This window comes from Vidua chalybeata, chromosome 8 (genome assembly GCF_026979565.1).
Source record: "Vidua chalybeata isolate OUT-0048 chromosome 8, bVidCha1 merged haplotype, whole genome shotgun sequence".
NCBI classification, from domain to species: Eukaryota; Metazoa; Chordata; class Aves; order Passeriformes; family Viduidae; genus Vidua; species Vidua chalybeata.
Window position 1 is genome coordinate 3,024,391 of NC_071537.1, and position 17,806 is coordinate 3,042,196.

A 17,806-nucleotide genomic window follows, 5' to 3' on the forward strand; every position below is an offset into this window, starting at 1 on the left:
ATTTTGTTTTTTCAGTTAAGCATTATGATTCTCTTAGACCTGCATTTTATATGAATATGCAGATACAGAACTAAATGTGTGCCTTCCATTTTTCAAGTATTAATTTGCTTCCCCAGACACTGACAGTTGGTTCTGCTTTTTTTTTTTTTTTGGGTTTTTCTTCCTATATAATTTATCAGTTGTCTTCTTGACCTCTTCTCTGCTTCACTCAATATCCCTTTATCTCTCATTTTTCTTAGTAACCAGTTTGTCTATTGTGTGAAATGTTTGTTAGAAGTTACCTCATCTCTCCTTTAAAAGTGCCTCAGAAACAGCAAAGGTCTTTCTGCTGGAGGGGATATTCTCCTGTGAGGAAAGATAACTCAAACATTTCAACTGCAGAAAGCTGAAAGGTTGAGAGACACTTTGCACCACTCTCCTGCTTTCTGTGATCAAATCCTGAGGGGTTTTGTAAGGAAAACTTCCACGAGGAGGAGGAATACACTAGAAATCTGTGTGTAGCAAAATCCCAGTAAAATGTAGGAAACCTGAGACACTGTGTATTTCCTCTTGCAAGCACTTTGTTGTATCAAGGCTGAAAACAAAATAAGACTTTCATGGTTTCTTTGACAGTACAAGAGGGAGACTCTGAAGACAACGAAGTACGTGGAGCTTGTTATTGTGGCAGATAATCGTGAGGTAAGGAACTGCAAAATAAAAAGTTATGTGAGCAGCAAAGGGGCAGCTCAGTTCAGTTGCCATGGTGCTGCAAATAAGGTGCTTCAGACAATAATATGATGTTTTCTGAGGTAAATCATCCTCCCTAATTAGGGCTGAGCAAGGAAGGAATTATTAAGATAGGACAACAGCGATACTCAGTTGCAAAATTTCTTGCAATACCTCAGAAGGAGTTTGACTCTGAAATAACTGTGTCAGTATGGAAGAGGCAAATACTCATTCCTTGGGCAAGTTAAGTCCTCACTGCCATTCACTGTGCCCTCAGTGGGGCTGTCAGGGCTTCTGGAGCAGTGCTTGGCCATCACAGTCCATGGAGCACGACTGCCTTCCTGATGGTTTGCAAAGGGACCTTCAAAGTACAAAGTACCCAGCACTGGCTGTAAAAATGTTCCAGTGAGCTGAATGGCAAAGATCTGAATCCTGGCTTGAATTTTTTTTTTTTTTTTTTTTTTTTTTTTTTTTTTTTGGTCTCCTTGAACACTGCTACTTAGAGAATTGCAAGACCTGAAAAGACCCCTACGTAACACTTGGAGATTTTAAAATCTTTTCACGACGACCAGAATCCTGTGCCACAGTCTGGGTTTCTTTTGGGGCAGACTGTGAATCCAGCAGGAGTCTGCTGGTGGATTTTGGCTGCACCCTCATTCCCAAAGATCCCTGATGTGCTGGCTCTTGGGGGGAAGCTCTGTGACATTAGTGCTGCTGGTACATTGACCCTTTGCATTCCAAGTTTCAGAGACAAGGCAAAGATGTGGAAAAAATTAAGCAGAGGCTGATAGAAATTGCAAACTACGTTGATAAGGTAAGAACATGAGGATTGTTTCCCTTTTCCCAACCTTACCACACTTTCTGGAGGATGCTGAAGGAGCTAACCCTGCAGCTTGGTTGGTACTCCAGTTCTTCAGAGCAGAGCTTCTGGAAAAGCAAATCTAAACCTTTCATTTGCCTTTTGATACACAAAGCCATGAGCTCTGCTCTGCTGCATATGAGATGTAAAGATTTATTCCTAAGAAAAAGCCCAATTTAGCCCTAGGATTTTATTCACCAGGGAAGAAGGTGGGGATAATCACCTATAGAACAACCTGTAGAAAAAAAAAAAAAAAAAGATTATTTTTAAGAGAAATTTGGAGAACAAAGACATTTGTAGCAACAAGGGAAGGCCCAGTTGTAAAGCCAACAAAGGCCTGTGAAAACACAGTTAATAACATGTGTAATCCAAGGAAGATGGCAGAATTAAAAATAAGGAAGCAGAGTTGATGGCTGAGTGAGAGCAATAAGAGAGGGACATACACTGGATTTTTTTAGGTCTTGAAATAATTCCTTGACAGTAAACAATAAAGTGTGGTTTTTGAACAAACTAGAGTTTATTTTTGTCAGGCTGTATGGCCAGAAAATATTAGGATTCTATTAGTGAAATTATAACTGAGAGTGTCTTAATTTATCTGAGAACTTATCAAGTGATACTTCAAGGGCAGCAGCTCAAGGAGAAGCATTCCTGATTAAAAACAAGCTGCTGAAGACACCCCTGCCTCATCCACAATTGTCTTTTTGACTTATTGCCAGAGGACAGGTGTTTATATGTTACCTGCTCAAAATTAATTTTGCATATTGTCGTATATTTTTTGTTTCATGCTTAATTTATGCTCAGCAAACGCTGGCGTTCTGCAAATGACTGGAATGCACAGAAACAAGACAAAGATCTACTGGGTGTTTTCCTCAGCCTGTCAGGCAAATCTGGACTCGATCAATCCCTGACTCCTTCCTCACATTACTCTCACATTAGAACTGTTGTCGTGGCTCTGCTGATGTTGCTCTGCCTCCCCTCTTGCAGCAAAATGGCCTTTGCTGGTGGGGGAATAGATCAGATCACTTGGTTTTATCTGCTCTGCTGCAAGGCTTGATGACCCTGGCTCGTTGTCAGCAATGATTGTGATCCACAACCACAGCACAGCACAGTTCCTTGGCCTCTGGAGTGGGATCTGTGCAGTGCAGGGTGGGGCAGCCCTGGGACGCTCATCTGCCATGGCCAGGAGTTCCTTCAGGGCTGAAGGCCATGGGCAGGGAGTTGAGGGTTGGGTAGGACAGGGAGAAGCAGGAAATCCCTGGATCTCTTTGAATGCCTTATGGGTACTGAGTTGGGTCAGAACTGTTTTTTGGGAGTCTTGGAAATATTTTGTCTGAGTCCCGTCAGGTGTTTTGCCCTGAAGAAGAAATTGTTTTAACCTCTACAAGAAAGGTTCATTATGTTTTTATTGAAGCATTCTAATCTGAATATTCTAGTCTGAATTTTTTTTTAGACACATACATCCTACTTTTCTCCTCTAGTTCTACAGGCCACTAAACATCCGAGTGGCCCTGGTGGGAGTGGAGGTGTGGAATGACATGGATAAGTGCTCCATCTCCCAGGACCCTTTCACCAGCCTGCATGAGTTCCTGGACTGGAGAAAGCTCAAACTCCTGCCTCGGAAAGCCCATGACAATGCACAGCTGATCAGGTAGGCTTGACTCTGGATTTGATACCCACCAGGATTTTGGAGATTTTGGGGATTTCAGGACAGTTGTGCTGAGTCCTTCCCCAGCTGCTAAGCTCTTGGAAGGAACATCTGTGTTCCTGAGGGTTTGCCTTTCCCCTCTGCAAACATCAAACCTAAAATCACTCTGCAGGGCCCTGCAGCAGATGCTCCAGACGAGTTTCCTTTTCCAGCCCTGGTGCTCAAAGCCTGTCCTGAGTACAACTCGTGTAGAGCAGGAGGATGTAATCAGCTGCTGCATGCTCAGGGTGTGAATTTACAACCAGTTTAAACTGCCCTCAGTCTAAATTTTCACTGGAAAAGACAGTCCTGCTCTGACCCTAATGTGAAGCCTCTTTCTTAATGAAAAGACCTCAGTATGCTTTAAAATGCTGTCTAATTTAGACAATTCATTTGCATTCATGATTTAAAAACTAAACCATAAACATATTTGACCCTGCTGCTTTTTCTTGGAATAAAGTAATTGAGCAAAGGCCCCTGTCAACCCAAACCAGTCTTTGGTTCTGTAAAATCAAAGCACTCTTAAAAAAAAAGGTAAGAGGAACACCTCTTTGTTGAATAGGTATTATTTTGATCAATTGACTATTCTTTATACTGAGCAGATAAACACACCTGATGTCTCAGTAATTAAAGGAGTTATTTACTTCTTACACTACCTGAATAAGAATAAATTGAGCCCTTCCAAACTGTCCCTCCTGAGATATTTGTTTGCTCTATATGTATAATAACACTTTGTTTGAAATTATTGCATTCAAGGCTGTGCATCATCACAAGTAGCACATAAACTTCCCCCTGCATTACAGCAAACCTTCTCTGAGTTAGGGACGTCGTTTTTATGCTTGTACTCCTGCTCCCAGCCTCAGAAACAAACAAAGGGAAGAAGGGTCCTGTTGCAGCAGTAAAAACTAAGGAGGGTGATCCAGTGGGGGTGATCCACTGGAGATGATCCAGTGGGGATGATCCTGTGGGGGTGATCCAATGGGGGTGATCCCACTGGAGATGATCCATTGGGGATGATCCTGTGGGGGTGATCCAATGGGGGTGATCCAGTGAGGATGATCCAATTGGGGGTGATCCAATGGGGATGATTTAGTGGGGGTGATCCAATGGGGGTGATCCAATGGGGGTGATCCCACTGGAGGTGATCCAATGGGGGTGATCCCACTGGGGGTGATCCAATGGGGATTATCCAGTGGGCATGATCCAATTGGGGGGTGATCCAATGAGGGTGATCCAATGGTGATGATCCTGTGGGGGTGATCCAATGACGATGATCCAGTGGTGATGATCCAATTGGGGGTGATCCAATGGCGATGATTTAGTGGGGGTGATCCAATCAGGGTGATTTAGTGGGGGTGATCCAATGAGGGTGATCCAATGGTGATGACCCAGTGGGGGTGATCCAATGAGGATGATCAATTTGGGGTGATCCAATGAGGGTGATCCAGTGGTGATGATCCAGTTGGGGGTGATCCAGTGGGGGTGATCCATTGAGGATGATCCAATGGGGATGATCCAGTGGGGGTGATGCAATGGGAGTGATCCAGTGGGGGTGATCTAATGGGGGTAATCCATTGGGGGTGATCCCTTTGGGGGTGATCCATTGGAGATGATCCAGTGGGGGTGATCCAGTGAGGATGATCCAATGGGGATGATCCAGTGGGGGTGACGCAGTGGGAGTGATCCAGTGGGAGTGATCCAGTGGGAGTGATCCAGTGGGGGTGATCCAATGGATGTTCCAAGAGCTGGGACACTGTGGTTCAGTTCAGCTGAGGCAGCGCAGCCCATCTGGGCTTTCCACTGCTTCAGACCTGCAAATGTGGGGAGCAGAAACGGGGTCTTTGTTTGAGACTGGCAGAAACCCAGAACTGGAAACAACGGGGAGCTATCTTGGCACTGACTGGTGGCTCTGTGTCTCCTCTCCCCCTCCTGCAGCGGGGTGTACTTCCAGGGGACAACCATTGGCATGGCTCCCATCATGAGCATGTGCACAGCAGAGCAGTCTGGAGGGGTCGTCATGGTAAGTGGGGCAAGCACTCAGCCACTCCAACTGGCCCAGCTGGGGTGACACCACACCAGGTCCTGTGATCCAGCCTCCTAAACCAGCCCCATCTGTCCCATTTTCCATCTCTCTGTTGTCTATATCCCCGTTCAGATTGCTTGTAAATGATAGTTTCCATAGTGAAAAAAAAAAAAAAAAAAAAAAAAAAAATTGCATTAAAATATAGCAGGGCCTCTTTGCAAGTTTATACCTCTAATTGTTATTGAACCAGGTGCTGAGGTGCTGGGAAGGAAGAGAACCAGAAGATGTATTTGTTATACACTTGGGTATACTTGTGTTACAGGCAGCAGCAGTCTATCCTGAATCTTTTATTGTATTGATCTTATTCTGTATTTATAGAGTTTCCTGTGTTAGGCCTTATTTTCCATCTTTGCAGCAGAGGTTTTATTGCATTGCCAGACAGCAAGAACAAACAATGGCAGCATTTATTCCAGCTGAGTCTCTCCCAGGGCATTACTGTTGTTGTTAGATGCAAGACATGGTGAACAGACAAGCAAACATCTTGTCCAATTTCTGCAAGGAGTTCTGATGTACTTTCTTTCTGATTTTTTCTTTTTTTGAATTTCAATTTTACAGTGTTTTGTGCTAAGACGGAGGGAAGAAGCTTTAAAATAGAATGATGAAATCACATAATCTGGGAGAAGTTGTGTCAAAGTTGTAGAAAAGACAAAGGTTTCAGGCTCTTGATAGCTTGAGAAGCTGAGTCTGTAATTGCTGTCTGTGACAATTATTCACTGGGTACCTGGGGGAGAGGTACAGGAGGACAAAAAGGAAGGAAGAGCTGTAGGAGTGTCCCAGTGCACCTCCAAGTCTTGGTAAAGGCACAGATGAGGCACACAGCCCCATTTTAGCCATTTGACTCAGCCCTGCAGTCACTGCCTTGGCTTTATCTGCAGTCAGAGATGCCCTTCATGATGACTTTTTGTCCTTTTAATTTTTAGCATAAGATTTAAAACACTCCACAGTATAATTTACAGCCAAGTCAGTTCTCTTTGCTCTGGAAACTGTCACTTTAAAGAGAAATAATTACAAATAGTTCATTCCAGCATCAAGAAAACAAGAATCAGCATTTCTTTAGAGCATTCTAATAAAGAGGGGACTGATTTATACGTCCAGGAGAAACCCAGGCTCTGTGGACGAGTCCTGGGCCAGGCTGAAGCTTCTGTCATGAAAGGGAGCACGATGTTACCCAGAGACTCAGTGAATTTAAGCTTTTGAGGTGCAATTTAACTTGAAACTTGCACAGAATAACCAGAAACGTTCTCCAGCTCTTTAAGCAAATCCTCAAAAAAGAGCCAAATCCAAATGAAGCAAACACTCACCCCAAAACCCCAAAAGTGCAGCTGCCCAATCATCCCCTGAGTTAGCAAAGGCTGATTCAGGCACAGACAAAACAAATTTATTTATATTGGCTCCTGTACCCTGGCACAGCTGCCCAGGGAAGAAGTGGAGTCCCCACTCCTGGAGGGATTTAAAGCCCTGTGAAGGTGGCACTTGGGGACATGGGGCAGTGGTGGCCCTGGCAGTGCTGAGGAATGGTTGGACTCCATGATCTTAAAGGTCTTTTCCACCTAAAAGATTCTGTGATTCTGTGAAAGAATGAATCACTCTCAGCCTGGGAAGGTCAGGGGCTCAGGTGTCTCGACACTGCACAAATGAAAATTTGGCCAGCCTCAAAATTCAGCCAATTTCTCACCCATCCCACCCCTAGCATTCAACACCAAAAGCTCCCACACTCTAAAACCTGTTCTGGAAGAAAAGACAATGAGAGACTGCGTCAGAAATGACATTTGAATACAAAATCTGGAGTGACTCTTGTCTGATGTGATTTTCCTGGTTCTTTTTGCAGTTAGTCTGCTCTACTTTATGATCTAAATTCCTCTGTCATGCCTCCCTGGGAGCCTGCCTGTCTCTTTTCTATAGGGCTGAGCTCTCTCAGTGGGTGACACCCTGTCTCCATTAATTTTCAGAAGAACTCAAAGCAGGCAGAGCAGCCATGTGAGTGTGAGAAGTTTTAACAAGACCTTTATCATTTCATTTTCCTGTGAAGTTTCTGTAGTGTCATAGAAAAACCAAAGAGAAGTTGACATTAAAGCAGGTCTTTGACGTGATTCAGTCTTCATTCTTCTGTTTCCAAAGGTTGCCCACTGAATTCATGGATTGAAAAGGAAAATATTTCTGAGAGAAGAGGAAAGTGACTTTTTATCTGGGCAGATAGTGATAGGGCAAGGGAGAAGGGTTTTAAACTTACAGAGGAGAGATTTAGATTAGATATTAGGAGGAAGTTGTTCCCTGTGAAGGTGTAAGGCCCTGGCACAGGGTGCCCAGAGCAGCTGTGGCTGCCCCTGGATCCCTGGAAGTGTACAAGGCCAGGCTGGACAGGCTTGGAGCAGCCTGGGACAGTGGAAGGTGGGGTGGAACTGGATGATTTTTGAGGTCCCTTCCAATTCAAACCACTCTGTGACTCCATGAACCGAGTGAACCCACACTGAAAATACCAGGAGCAGGGCATTTGCCTGGTGGAGCTGTGGGTGACAGCATTTAATGCTTAGGATTTGATTTAAATCCCAGTGGAACGAAGCAGAATTCAGCTGAAAGCAGCTGCGTGTTTTGTGCAACAGCTTATAATGTCTTAACAGTAGATGGTTGCTTATTCAGTGGTTGTGAAATGTGTTTGGTAATGACTTTTACTGCTCAAGTTAACTTTGAAGGACCCTGGTGGAATAAATCAAAGTCACATTGCTATTCATTTCTTTAGTCCTTGTGATACTTAAACGGTCTCAGTATCAAATGCAACATGTCACTGTTTGTTTTGATAATCTTCATTTATGCTGTCTTCAAATAACCTCTTTTGCTGAGACATCACATTCCTCCTCCTAAAAACCCTCTCTAGAAGCTGATAAAATTGCATTCCAAGTGGATCTGAGCAAGAAATGAGAACCGTATGGGCTGGAATAATTGTTTGCCTTTTCAAGTCCCAAATTACATTTCACATCATTTATTGCTCCACTTCTGGAGTGGACTGTGTGAATCCTTGTTTTTAGTTTTATTTGACATCTTCAGAGTATTCAGAGAAATATAATCACTGCTCAGTACGTGGAGGAGATACTGGAAAAATAAAGAAAGTCTGAGCTCAATTTGCTGTGTGTCTGTAGCTCAGTGAGGAGTTTCTGCCTTGACCAGATAGCCCAAATTTCAAGGCATCATCCAGTGAGTCAGTGGTAAATTATATGGAATTATTTTGCTGTTTTCTTAATCTTCAGCCCTGCACTTTTTTCCATTTGAGTGAGAGGTTGTGCTCTTTTAATGACATCAGGTTCAATTACACTGAATTGTCTAAGTATTCCATCAATTACTGTGTGCACAAAGATAAACCCATCTGTATCAGACCAGTATCTAGATAAGATATCTCATTATGTAGGTGTTGTGCAGGACAAATTGCACACAAACTGGCTGTCACAAGATTTTTATAGAAAGGTTTTAAAATTCAGGGAAGAAAGAAAAATTAAATGAGACATTTTGCGAACAGATAAAATTCTTTTGAGTTGATTCCAATTGCAGAAGGAGCATTTCGATGTGTTCAGAATGACTGTATTCTCTTCTTGATTTTGTTTGCTGCTTGAGAAATGGTTCACTAAAAGTATTAGCCCAGACAGATGAAAGAAGAAACTCTTAAATCTACCCCAAGTCATGTATTAAGGCCTCCATTAGTACTTAGATAATGTTTTAGACAGTTTTGCCTTTCACTTCTTTTTAGTCTGGAGTTTGGCTTAGATGATGTAGGAAGAGTTATTTAAAGTGAATATATTCATGCACGCTTCTAGAGCAGGCAGCTGTACACAGTAATTCCATTTACTGACTGATAAATAGTGGATCATGCATTTATATTACATGTTTATGCCTTCAGGGAAAGCTTTCTTACAAGTGTAGTGGATTTTTTTTCCCTCAAGGAAAAATGATCAGTGTGGAAAGGTCTCTTACTTGTGGTTAAGCCAAAACATCATTCTGATCAGCAGCCTGTAATCAAATCATGCAGTGAATTTCTCAGAAATGACTGTCCCAAAAATCAGCATTTATACATGGATTAATGTTAAAATTTCAAAATGACACTTTCAACATTTAGAGTATTTATAGGTTAATAAGAGGCCATGGAAGATTTTGGCTTGCTTTGGCCTTTCATTTTAAAAAGGAAATTTTTAAAGGTTCTTGGTTTTTCTTAAAAGGTTTGTGAAATCTTGGACATTCTGATATTGAAGAAGCAGTCTGAATCAAATTAAATAGACTGAGTGAAATATCTCACTGCATTTTTAATTTTGCCTCCTGACATGAAGGATCTTCTCACTTCTCCCTCACCACACTCATCCTCACCCATAAATGATTTCCCTTTCCAACACTCCATGTCTGGTGACCTCTCTCTGGCACTGCTGGCACTTGGGGGTTCAGGGGATTTCTTGAACAGCAGAATTTTAAGCCCCAGTAAAGAGATTTTCACAGCTTCTCAATGGTTTCAAATGTCTAATGGGGAAACTGGGTGGCCAGAAAGGCTGTCCTGAAATTCCCACTCTGCCCTGTACAAGGATGAGTTTAAAATTGAGTTTATTTAACAACAGAGTAACTTCAGCTGTTAAACTCATAAAACATTTCAGAGGACGGGCGATAGGACCTTAGAGGGGGAATGTGTGCCTTGAGTTGGGTTTATATGCTGAATTGACTGGTTCTCCTGTGGATTTTTGTTTTAAAGGATCACTCAGAAAACCCTCTGGGTGCAGCAGTGACGCTGGCTCATGAGCTGGGGCACAATTTTGGGATGAATCACGACACACTGGAGAGAGGCTGCAACTGCAAAGCATCCACTGATAAAGGGGGCTGCATCATGAACCCCTCCACTGGGTAAGTGCCAGGCTCAGACTGGCAAGCTGCACAAGCTACAGCTGCAGTGGGACAGCTGTGCCTTCATTTTGTGCCTCAGGAACAAAAGGTACAAAAAAAAAAAAAAAGTTTTTCAACACCTGTTAAATCTTGTTGCAAGATTTATCCTCTTCAAGGTGAAAAAATTAAATGTTATCAGAGCACATGTACTATTGCACCTTTCTATTTCCAGGTTAACAATGTGAGAGACAAAAATGCTGTAAGAAGCTGGGTAATTAAAAAAAAAAAAAAAAAAGCCACAACCAACCAAGCTGTGTTGCAAGTGTTAAATCAGAATTTCAGAATTTCACCTTCTCTCATCTTGCCAGCTGAGCATCAGTCACAATAGGAAATGAGCCAAGACTGAGATGAGTGGTAGGAAATTCAGTAATGCAGGAAATGCACTCTTAGGCTCTCTGCAAACTCTTTGTCTCGTGCAGAGCAGGTGTTTAGGTTTGCACAAACTTTAGTTGCAAGCGTGGAGCACTTTTAGCTTGTGAGAAAATTAAATCTGCAAGGTCGGTGGGATTAAGGCTGTTCTGTGTCCAGAGGGAGATCTTCCAAGAGAAGAGATTAGAAATGTGGGAAATAAAAACCAGTGAACCTGTGCTCACTTCTGTGAGTGCTGGACTCGGTGATCCTGGTGAGACCCTTCCAGCTCAGGAAATTCCCTGATTCCCTGTCAGGACTGAAGGGAGGCTCTGCTGGTGGCAAAGGCACTGTGCCAAGGCACAAGAGTGTTTTGTAGACACTGAAATTTCAGGCACCCTGGGCAGAGTGAGCTGTCACTGCTTGCAGGGATGTATTTTTAATTCCTATTGAAATGGACGGATATGAGGAATGAGTTCTCCATGTCCCTGTTCAGACTAGGACTGAAAGGATTAAATCAAAGTAAGATTTGCCAATTAAACTGCCTGTGACTGGAATCCAGTAAGAACCAGTGGGGCAAATATCTGCCAGCAGTGTAGGTACATCTGGATGTGCCTTAGGACAAGAGGATGGTGTGGATGTTCTCTGAAGACCCTTCCAGCTCCAGTGTTCACTCTGTGTGCTTAAAGTTCATCTGTTGCTTAAAAACCTCTTCTGGGAATTGTGATCAGCTCTCCCTCTGCCTTTTCCAAGGCTGCAGGTTTCTGGGAAAGAAGGGGAGCAATGTGGGAGAGGCCAGGGAGGGTTGGGCAGGGTTGTTCCCTGCTGGTCAGCCCAACAGCAGCCTTGGAATCCCTTCAAAGGCAAAGCTGTCACCCTCCATCAGGGCAGAAATCAGGACTGTGGCCAGAGGCCAAGCACAGCAAGCTGAGAGACAAACAAAAGAGAGTTGTGAGAGTGGAGGAGAATGAGAGGGATTTCTACAGTCTGGGAAAGAAAAATAACTCAGCTCTTCTGAGACAATGGGTGTTAATTATCCCCATGGAATTGCATCCTGCACAGGTCAGGGCTCTGTGCACACTGTGGGGACAGAGTGAAGTGGGAGAGGGCTCTGAGCTGAGCTGAGCTGAGCCCTGGGCAGGCAGGGCTGGGCTCTGAGCTGAGCTGAGCCCTGGGCAGGGCTCTGAGCTGAGCTGAGCTGAGCCCTGGGCAGGGCTCTGAGCTCCCCAAGGAAATGTTCCAGCTTCTGTCAGCCCAGCTGAGTTACTGGCTCTGCATGCAGCTGCTCCACTTTGCAATAAACACAGGGATGCTCTCAGGATAGAAATTTCTGGACACTTTCTGAACTCATCTGGTGAGAGGGACATTAAATAGCTCTTTCCTCATTCTTCCTTCACGCTGGGGTCCTTTGGGTGTGTCTGACCCTGTCCTGGGTGCTGGATGTGCCAGTCCTGACACTGGGCTTGGGCTGGCTCAGGGCAAGGTCAGAGCAAGGCTGTGCCCACTCAGAGCTCCTCAGGATATGAGGAGTTGGATATTCCATTCCTCATCCCAAGCAGCTCAGCTCCCCCACTGGGATTTCTGCAGAACCTTCCAGGTTGAAGGCTCTGCCCACCCCCAGCACCCCACAGGTTTGGGCAGGGGGAGTCAGCCCCACCTTGTGGATTTTCACATCCCCCTCTTTGGATTTTCACCAAACTCTGCATTCAGCTTGTGCCCGAGGAAGAGCTGTGGCCTCAGAGCCCTGAGCAGGCTGATGGTTTGCACTGATTATTGATTTAGAAATGGAAACTTTGGGTTATAGCCTTAGGCTTTATCTTGACACCGTGCTGTCAATCTGTGACAAATATCCTGGAGAACACTTCATGCCTTGAGCCAAGCTGCATCTCACCAATTTCAAATTAACACTTTGAATATTTAATTACCCAACGTGTCTCACCAGTAGCAATATTCCCTCAAGCACCATTATTTAAGGAACACTGAAAAGTTTTCCTCTCTGAAAGTGCTTGTCTGTTAAGGGAAGGCCAAATGAATGTTCCTTATCTCAAATGCACTCTGGAAATAGCCAAAAAAAAAATCAAAACTAAGTGCATCCCTCGTCCACTTAGAGAGACAGCCTGCTCTCAGTGTACTCACTGCACTGACTCTGTGCTTTTCTAATTGGTTTAAGGTAGATTTAATGGGTGGAATAAAAAAAAAAATCTAGCTGAAGTTAGTGTAAAAAGCACTGAGAAGTCCTTATCTGATGTCTACAAAAATAGAAAATATCTAAGTTATAGCAGAAAGGCCTCTGTGAATTTAACTTTGGAGTTATTGGTGTGGTCATGCACAAAAGGGAATGTTTTAAGGCTGTTGGCTAAAAAGGGATTTCATCAATTATTGTAATTTCTTTCAGTTCTTCTGTTTCAGTCTTTGAAGAGGTCTTGGAAATTATGTCTTGGTGGGAAAAAACCTCCAGGGATCAGGGTGGAATTTAAACTCTGTTGGATCTATCCTTTAATCAGCTTTCTATAGTTTTGATTCTTAAAAGATACCAGCAAGATGAACACCAGTTGTGTGTGAGCTACAATTGTCTAAAGACCTACTACTTTAGCAAGATGTATTTTTTGTAACATGGAATCAAGCACAAAACCCCACAGATTTGTGTCAATACAGGACTTTGAGAGATTCAAATATCTGCTATGAAAATCACATCAATCCTTCTGTAGAAATGGGGGTGGTTCCTATAAAAATACTATTGATAAGGACTATTTAATACTAAAATTAGTATTTAGTACTACAGAATATTAATATTTAAATATGTTTAACATTGATACCAATCATATCAGTAAGGAATATTTAATACACATTGTGTTCTTTTTTATGCATCTGTTGTAATGATATTCCTCTAGTTTATTTAATTGTCTTGTACATGGACAGTTGCAAGTGACAAAGAAGGAATATTAGAGAGATTTGTGAAATTTTTTTACTGAGATCTTATTATCTGGAAACTAAGGGACTGGCCTGAGCCAGTGAGGCCACTTCAGTATTCCACTTTTTTTTTCAAATATCTCCCTAAGATGTCGCCTCTTAGGAGTGAAAATATCCCTCCTGCCAGGCAGGTAAATACCAAAGACTTCTGGTGCAGCCCAAGGCATTGGGCTGGATTTATGCCCTTGAAATGTGAGCAGAATTTAGCACTGCAGAGCAAAAAGCTGCCAATTAGCAGCGCTCGTTTATTTAATAATTTTGGAAATGCAATTTTTACACGCCCTTCCTCATCAAAATTGAGCACAGGGCCTTCCATGGGGTTTGAAGCCAGGTGAGCTCCCACTAAGAAATTGAAATATTGACTTCAGAGATTTTTTTTTTTGCCAGCCTTAAGGGAAGCAAAATTTTGATAGTTGGTGCTCTCCCTTCCTGTAAACTCAAGGGTTGAACTTCCCCTCACCCACTTTCCTGTGTCCTTGAGTGCTGTGCTCTTTTAGCTTCCATGCAGGTGATCCATGTCACCCTGGTTATCAAGAGTTTTCTAAAGCCTTCTGAGTTTACATTCTTGTAGAGAACTTTCCCACACAACTTTCTGTAAACAACCTATTGTTTTGCATTCTTTCATAGAGGTGGAGAAATTTGATGTACAGGTAGTTTGTCCAGTGTCGCTGGAGAGGTGGCACGTTCACCCTCCAATGCACTGGCACCTTTTGAGAACTATAAAAGGTTGGAGTCAGAGAAAATAAATTATTATCTTCATCGTGACCAAGGCTGTGGTGTGTTGTTTTTCCTTGTGTCATTTGGTGACAGATCCACACAGGGAACTTGTCTGCAGGGAAATTTGTTCTTCCCTCCCTCTCCCAGGGAGTGCTCCTTGATGCCTTTCCATTTCCTCTTCCTGGGTGAGGGTAGTGAGAGCAGGAATCCTCCCAGGATGGGCAGTTTCACCGAGCCCATTCAGATGCTGATCCTACAGTTGTTTTTTCCCTTTGGGATGCCCAATGCCTGCAATAAAATCCACTTTCACTGGCCCCTGGTGGAAGTGTTTTCTCTTCCCAGGTTCATTTCTTGTTGCTGGATCATCCCAGCCAGGGCTGGAGTTGGCTCCCAGCACAGAGCCATGTCTTCCATCCCTCTTTGCCTTCCCGTAGGCACAAGCTGGTGGAAAATGGGGAAAGGGCTGCTTTGTGCTGTTCCCCTCCAATCCCCCTTGCACCTGGATATGGGAATGGTGGAGATTTTTTCTCAGGTCTGTCCTACTGCCCTACATCCCATTGCTTTCTTTATATATTTATTTTGAGGTGGAACACCTCACATTGATCTGGAAGGCTCTTCTCAAAGCCCATGATGGAGAAAAGATTAAATAAATGCAAAATAATTTAATATACTCAGGAAAATATAAATTCTGTATGGGCTATTGTTTCAGGATATGTAATGAGCAGTAGAAATTCAAGAAGTGGAAAATCTGATGTGTGAGAGAGCATGGCTATTGCTATTTGCTTAACAAACTTCTGAATGAAAGAACATCTCTTGGGAAACTTCTATTTTAATCTAGGGCCCTAGCAGACCTGGCTTTCCTCTTTTCCAAGAGTTCCAAGGCATATTCTGATTTCCAACCCTTGATGACACACAGGAAGGAGGAAGCAGCTTCTTTAGGATACTTCCCCTCAAAACAACTCCCCATTGTCTTGTTCCTTCTGTGATGCTCCTTTTGAAAAGTCAAGAATGAATTGAACCCCTCTGCCTGCCTTTTTTCCCCCCCCCACTATTCTTATCTTGAATCTTGTGTTCCCATTTCCAATTTTCACAGCTAGGATTTAAAGTCAGTCTCTCAGATTTTAAATTGAATTTACTTAGAGAAATATGACTGTAAGTGTTACAGGGAAGTGGAGCTTGGGCTGTGGCACTGCTGGTGGAAATTCCTGTTCTGTGTAGTGATGACCATGAGTAGAAAAAAAAAAGTAGAAATGAGATCAATTTAATCTCTCAGCTATAGATTATTATTTTAGAGGATTTTTATGGAATGGTGTCTCACAGGAAAAAAAGAACAGCTAATTTTGAGTAATTGCCTTTCAGTACACAATTTCACTTTAATTATTACGTTTTTGGAGGCAGGGTCTGGGGGAGGAGACCAGTTAGGAGCCCAGAAACAGCACAGAGTAGAAAGCATGCGTAGAAAAATATGGGTTCAATTACTGTTGTAATTCGAAGAAGACATTTTTCTAACCAGTCCCAAAAGAACCTGCTGTTATCAGTAAATTTTTAAGTAAAATTCAAACCTTTATGTTAGAATTAAAGCAGGGAGCCAATGGGAAGCTGCCTATTTGTGAATGAGAGTGAGAGCAAAGGTGATCTGTTAAGAGTCAGCTGAGTGACAGTCCCAAATTAAACTAATGACTCCAATTAAGCACTGCTGAGGAGAAATGGGGGGAAATTAACCATGGGAAGGAGCATCAGGTGGGCTTCTTCCAGGTACCACTGAAAAAGAGCCTGAGTGCTTACTGGGTTTTAATTCCCTCCAGGAGCAATTAGATATTCTGCACTGAACACTGAGTACATCAGCAGTAATTAAGGTGAGATAAAATATTTAAGTGGAAACAGAGTGGCTTTTTCCTGAGCAGTAGCACCAGATGTCTGTGAGGGCCTCAAAGTGACACCAAGAGCTGCACAGGAGATGCAGCAAATGTGAACATTCCTGTTTGCCTCCCTGGGGATGAGCTGGTCCATGGATCTGTTGTAGAAGTGATCCAGGCATCCCTGGATGAGCTTAGGAAACATTTGGTATTTAGAGGCCAATTCCTGTGCTGTGGAATCTGGGAGAAGTTATCCTTGAAAGGCAGCTCTGCTGTGAGTGAGGAAGAGTTCATTTGATGCTTTGCTTCCATTTGTTAGCTTCAGTGGCCAAGGAGGGGTGCATCACACTTTATTTTGTGCTTATTTATAAGTAAACACCCATTTCTGCTGGCAAGGAAAAGCTGGTTTTATTGGCTCCCCTCTATTGACAGCTTCTGTGGTAGCAAATATATTCCCAGAGATATCTAAAATAGCTTTTGCTTGTTTTCTCTTCCTGCCCTCATTCCCATTTCATGCTTGTTCCATACTCTGGAAAGTCTTGCTGATTTTCCTGGTCTAAGGGCTCAGACTTTGCAGATTTCTCTGGAGTTTGTGCTGAGTGCAAGGGCAGGGTTGGCAGAAGCTTTGGCATTCAGGTGCAGCTGTAATTGCAGGAGTCCAGCAGCAGAACAATCCCTCTTCCCCAAACTTCTGGGCTCCAAGGATGCATCTGGAATGTTCTCCATGATGCCTTGTGCAGGCTGCCCTGGAGCAGAGGCTGGGCAGAGTCACAGAATAAAGCAGGGATTTATTCAAAGGATCTCCTCATGGATCCACCTTGGGCAGCACCAGAGCCCAGCCAGGGCTGCAGCCAAGAGGAACCAAAATGGTCCCAAAATGCACGAGCGCTCCCGGGGGCTCTCACTGGGATCAGCTCTGCTCCATTTGCACCTTGCAGTTCATTGTCCCATTCCAGCTTTAGCCCAGGCACTCCCATCCTGCTTGTTTTTCTCTCTCCAGCCCACGCTGTTTGTGCTCCTGGGCTGAGATTTGGATCATTTGTCCTTGGTGCCCAGCTGGAGCAGGAATTGTTTTGTCTCCCTGCTCTGTGCACAGAGCTCACCATCCCCTGATATGGAGTCCAGTCCCCACACACTAAAGCAGCACAGAATGTGAAAAATAGAAAAGCCAAAACCTGAGGCATCGCCCAGAGCCACTGATGTGCCACAACCTGGATTACTGAATATTCCTTAATTAAATGTTAGGTCACAGGTGTGTGAATTGTATCTGTGTCCAGGGTCTCTACCCAAAACCATCTGATATGTCTTGTGGAAATAAGGGTTTGGGAAGAGAAGCTGGCCTCTGCACCCAAACCCCAACCTGGTTTGCTCTTGTGCTGCAGTTTGCTTCCACCTCTGGTGAACTGGAGCAGCATTTCTGGGAGCTATGTGAAAATCCAGCTGGTGGGAGCCAGCCAAATGAAAAGCAAGGTCTGTGGAGGCAGGAGGATGTACATTGAGGAGGATTCCTCAGGATCTGCCTGGCTGTCCAGGAGTGCAGCTCTCCTGCTGGAGCTGGGGTAGAGGAGCAGCAGGGTTGGCTCAGGCTGAGGGGGTTCAGCAGCTCCTTCATTGCTCCCCTGGGGCAGCGTCTGGGGGAGCAGCACCCCGTAATTAAAGTGCTCACAACTGCTCTC

At 43.7% G+C, this 17,806-nt stretch overlaps 1 protein-coding gene across 1 annotated transcript in view; it reads left to right on the plus strand.

The window, feature by feature from the left end:
• ADAM12 (ADAM metallopeptidase domain 12) overlaps nucleotides 1-17,806 on the plus strand; it is a 177,612-nt gene that overhangs the window by 117,775 nt on the left and 42,031 nt on the right. The window contains exons 7-11 of the mRNA XM_053949228.1: nucleotides 613-678; nucleotides 1,448-1,519; nucleotides 3,043-3,212; nucleotides 5,184-5,268; nucleotides 10,052-10,200. Coding sequence (XP_053805203.1) covers nucleotides 613-678; nucleotides 1,448-1,519; nucleotides 3,043-3,212; nucleotides 5,184-5,268; nucleotides 10,052-10,200 — 542 coding nt within the window. The remainder of the gene's footprint in view (nucleotides 1-612; nucleotides 679-1,447; nucleotides 1,520-3,042; nucleotides 3,213-5,183; nucleotides 5,269-10,051; nucleotides 10,201-17,806) is intronic.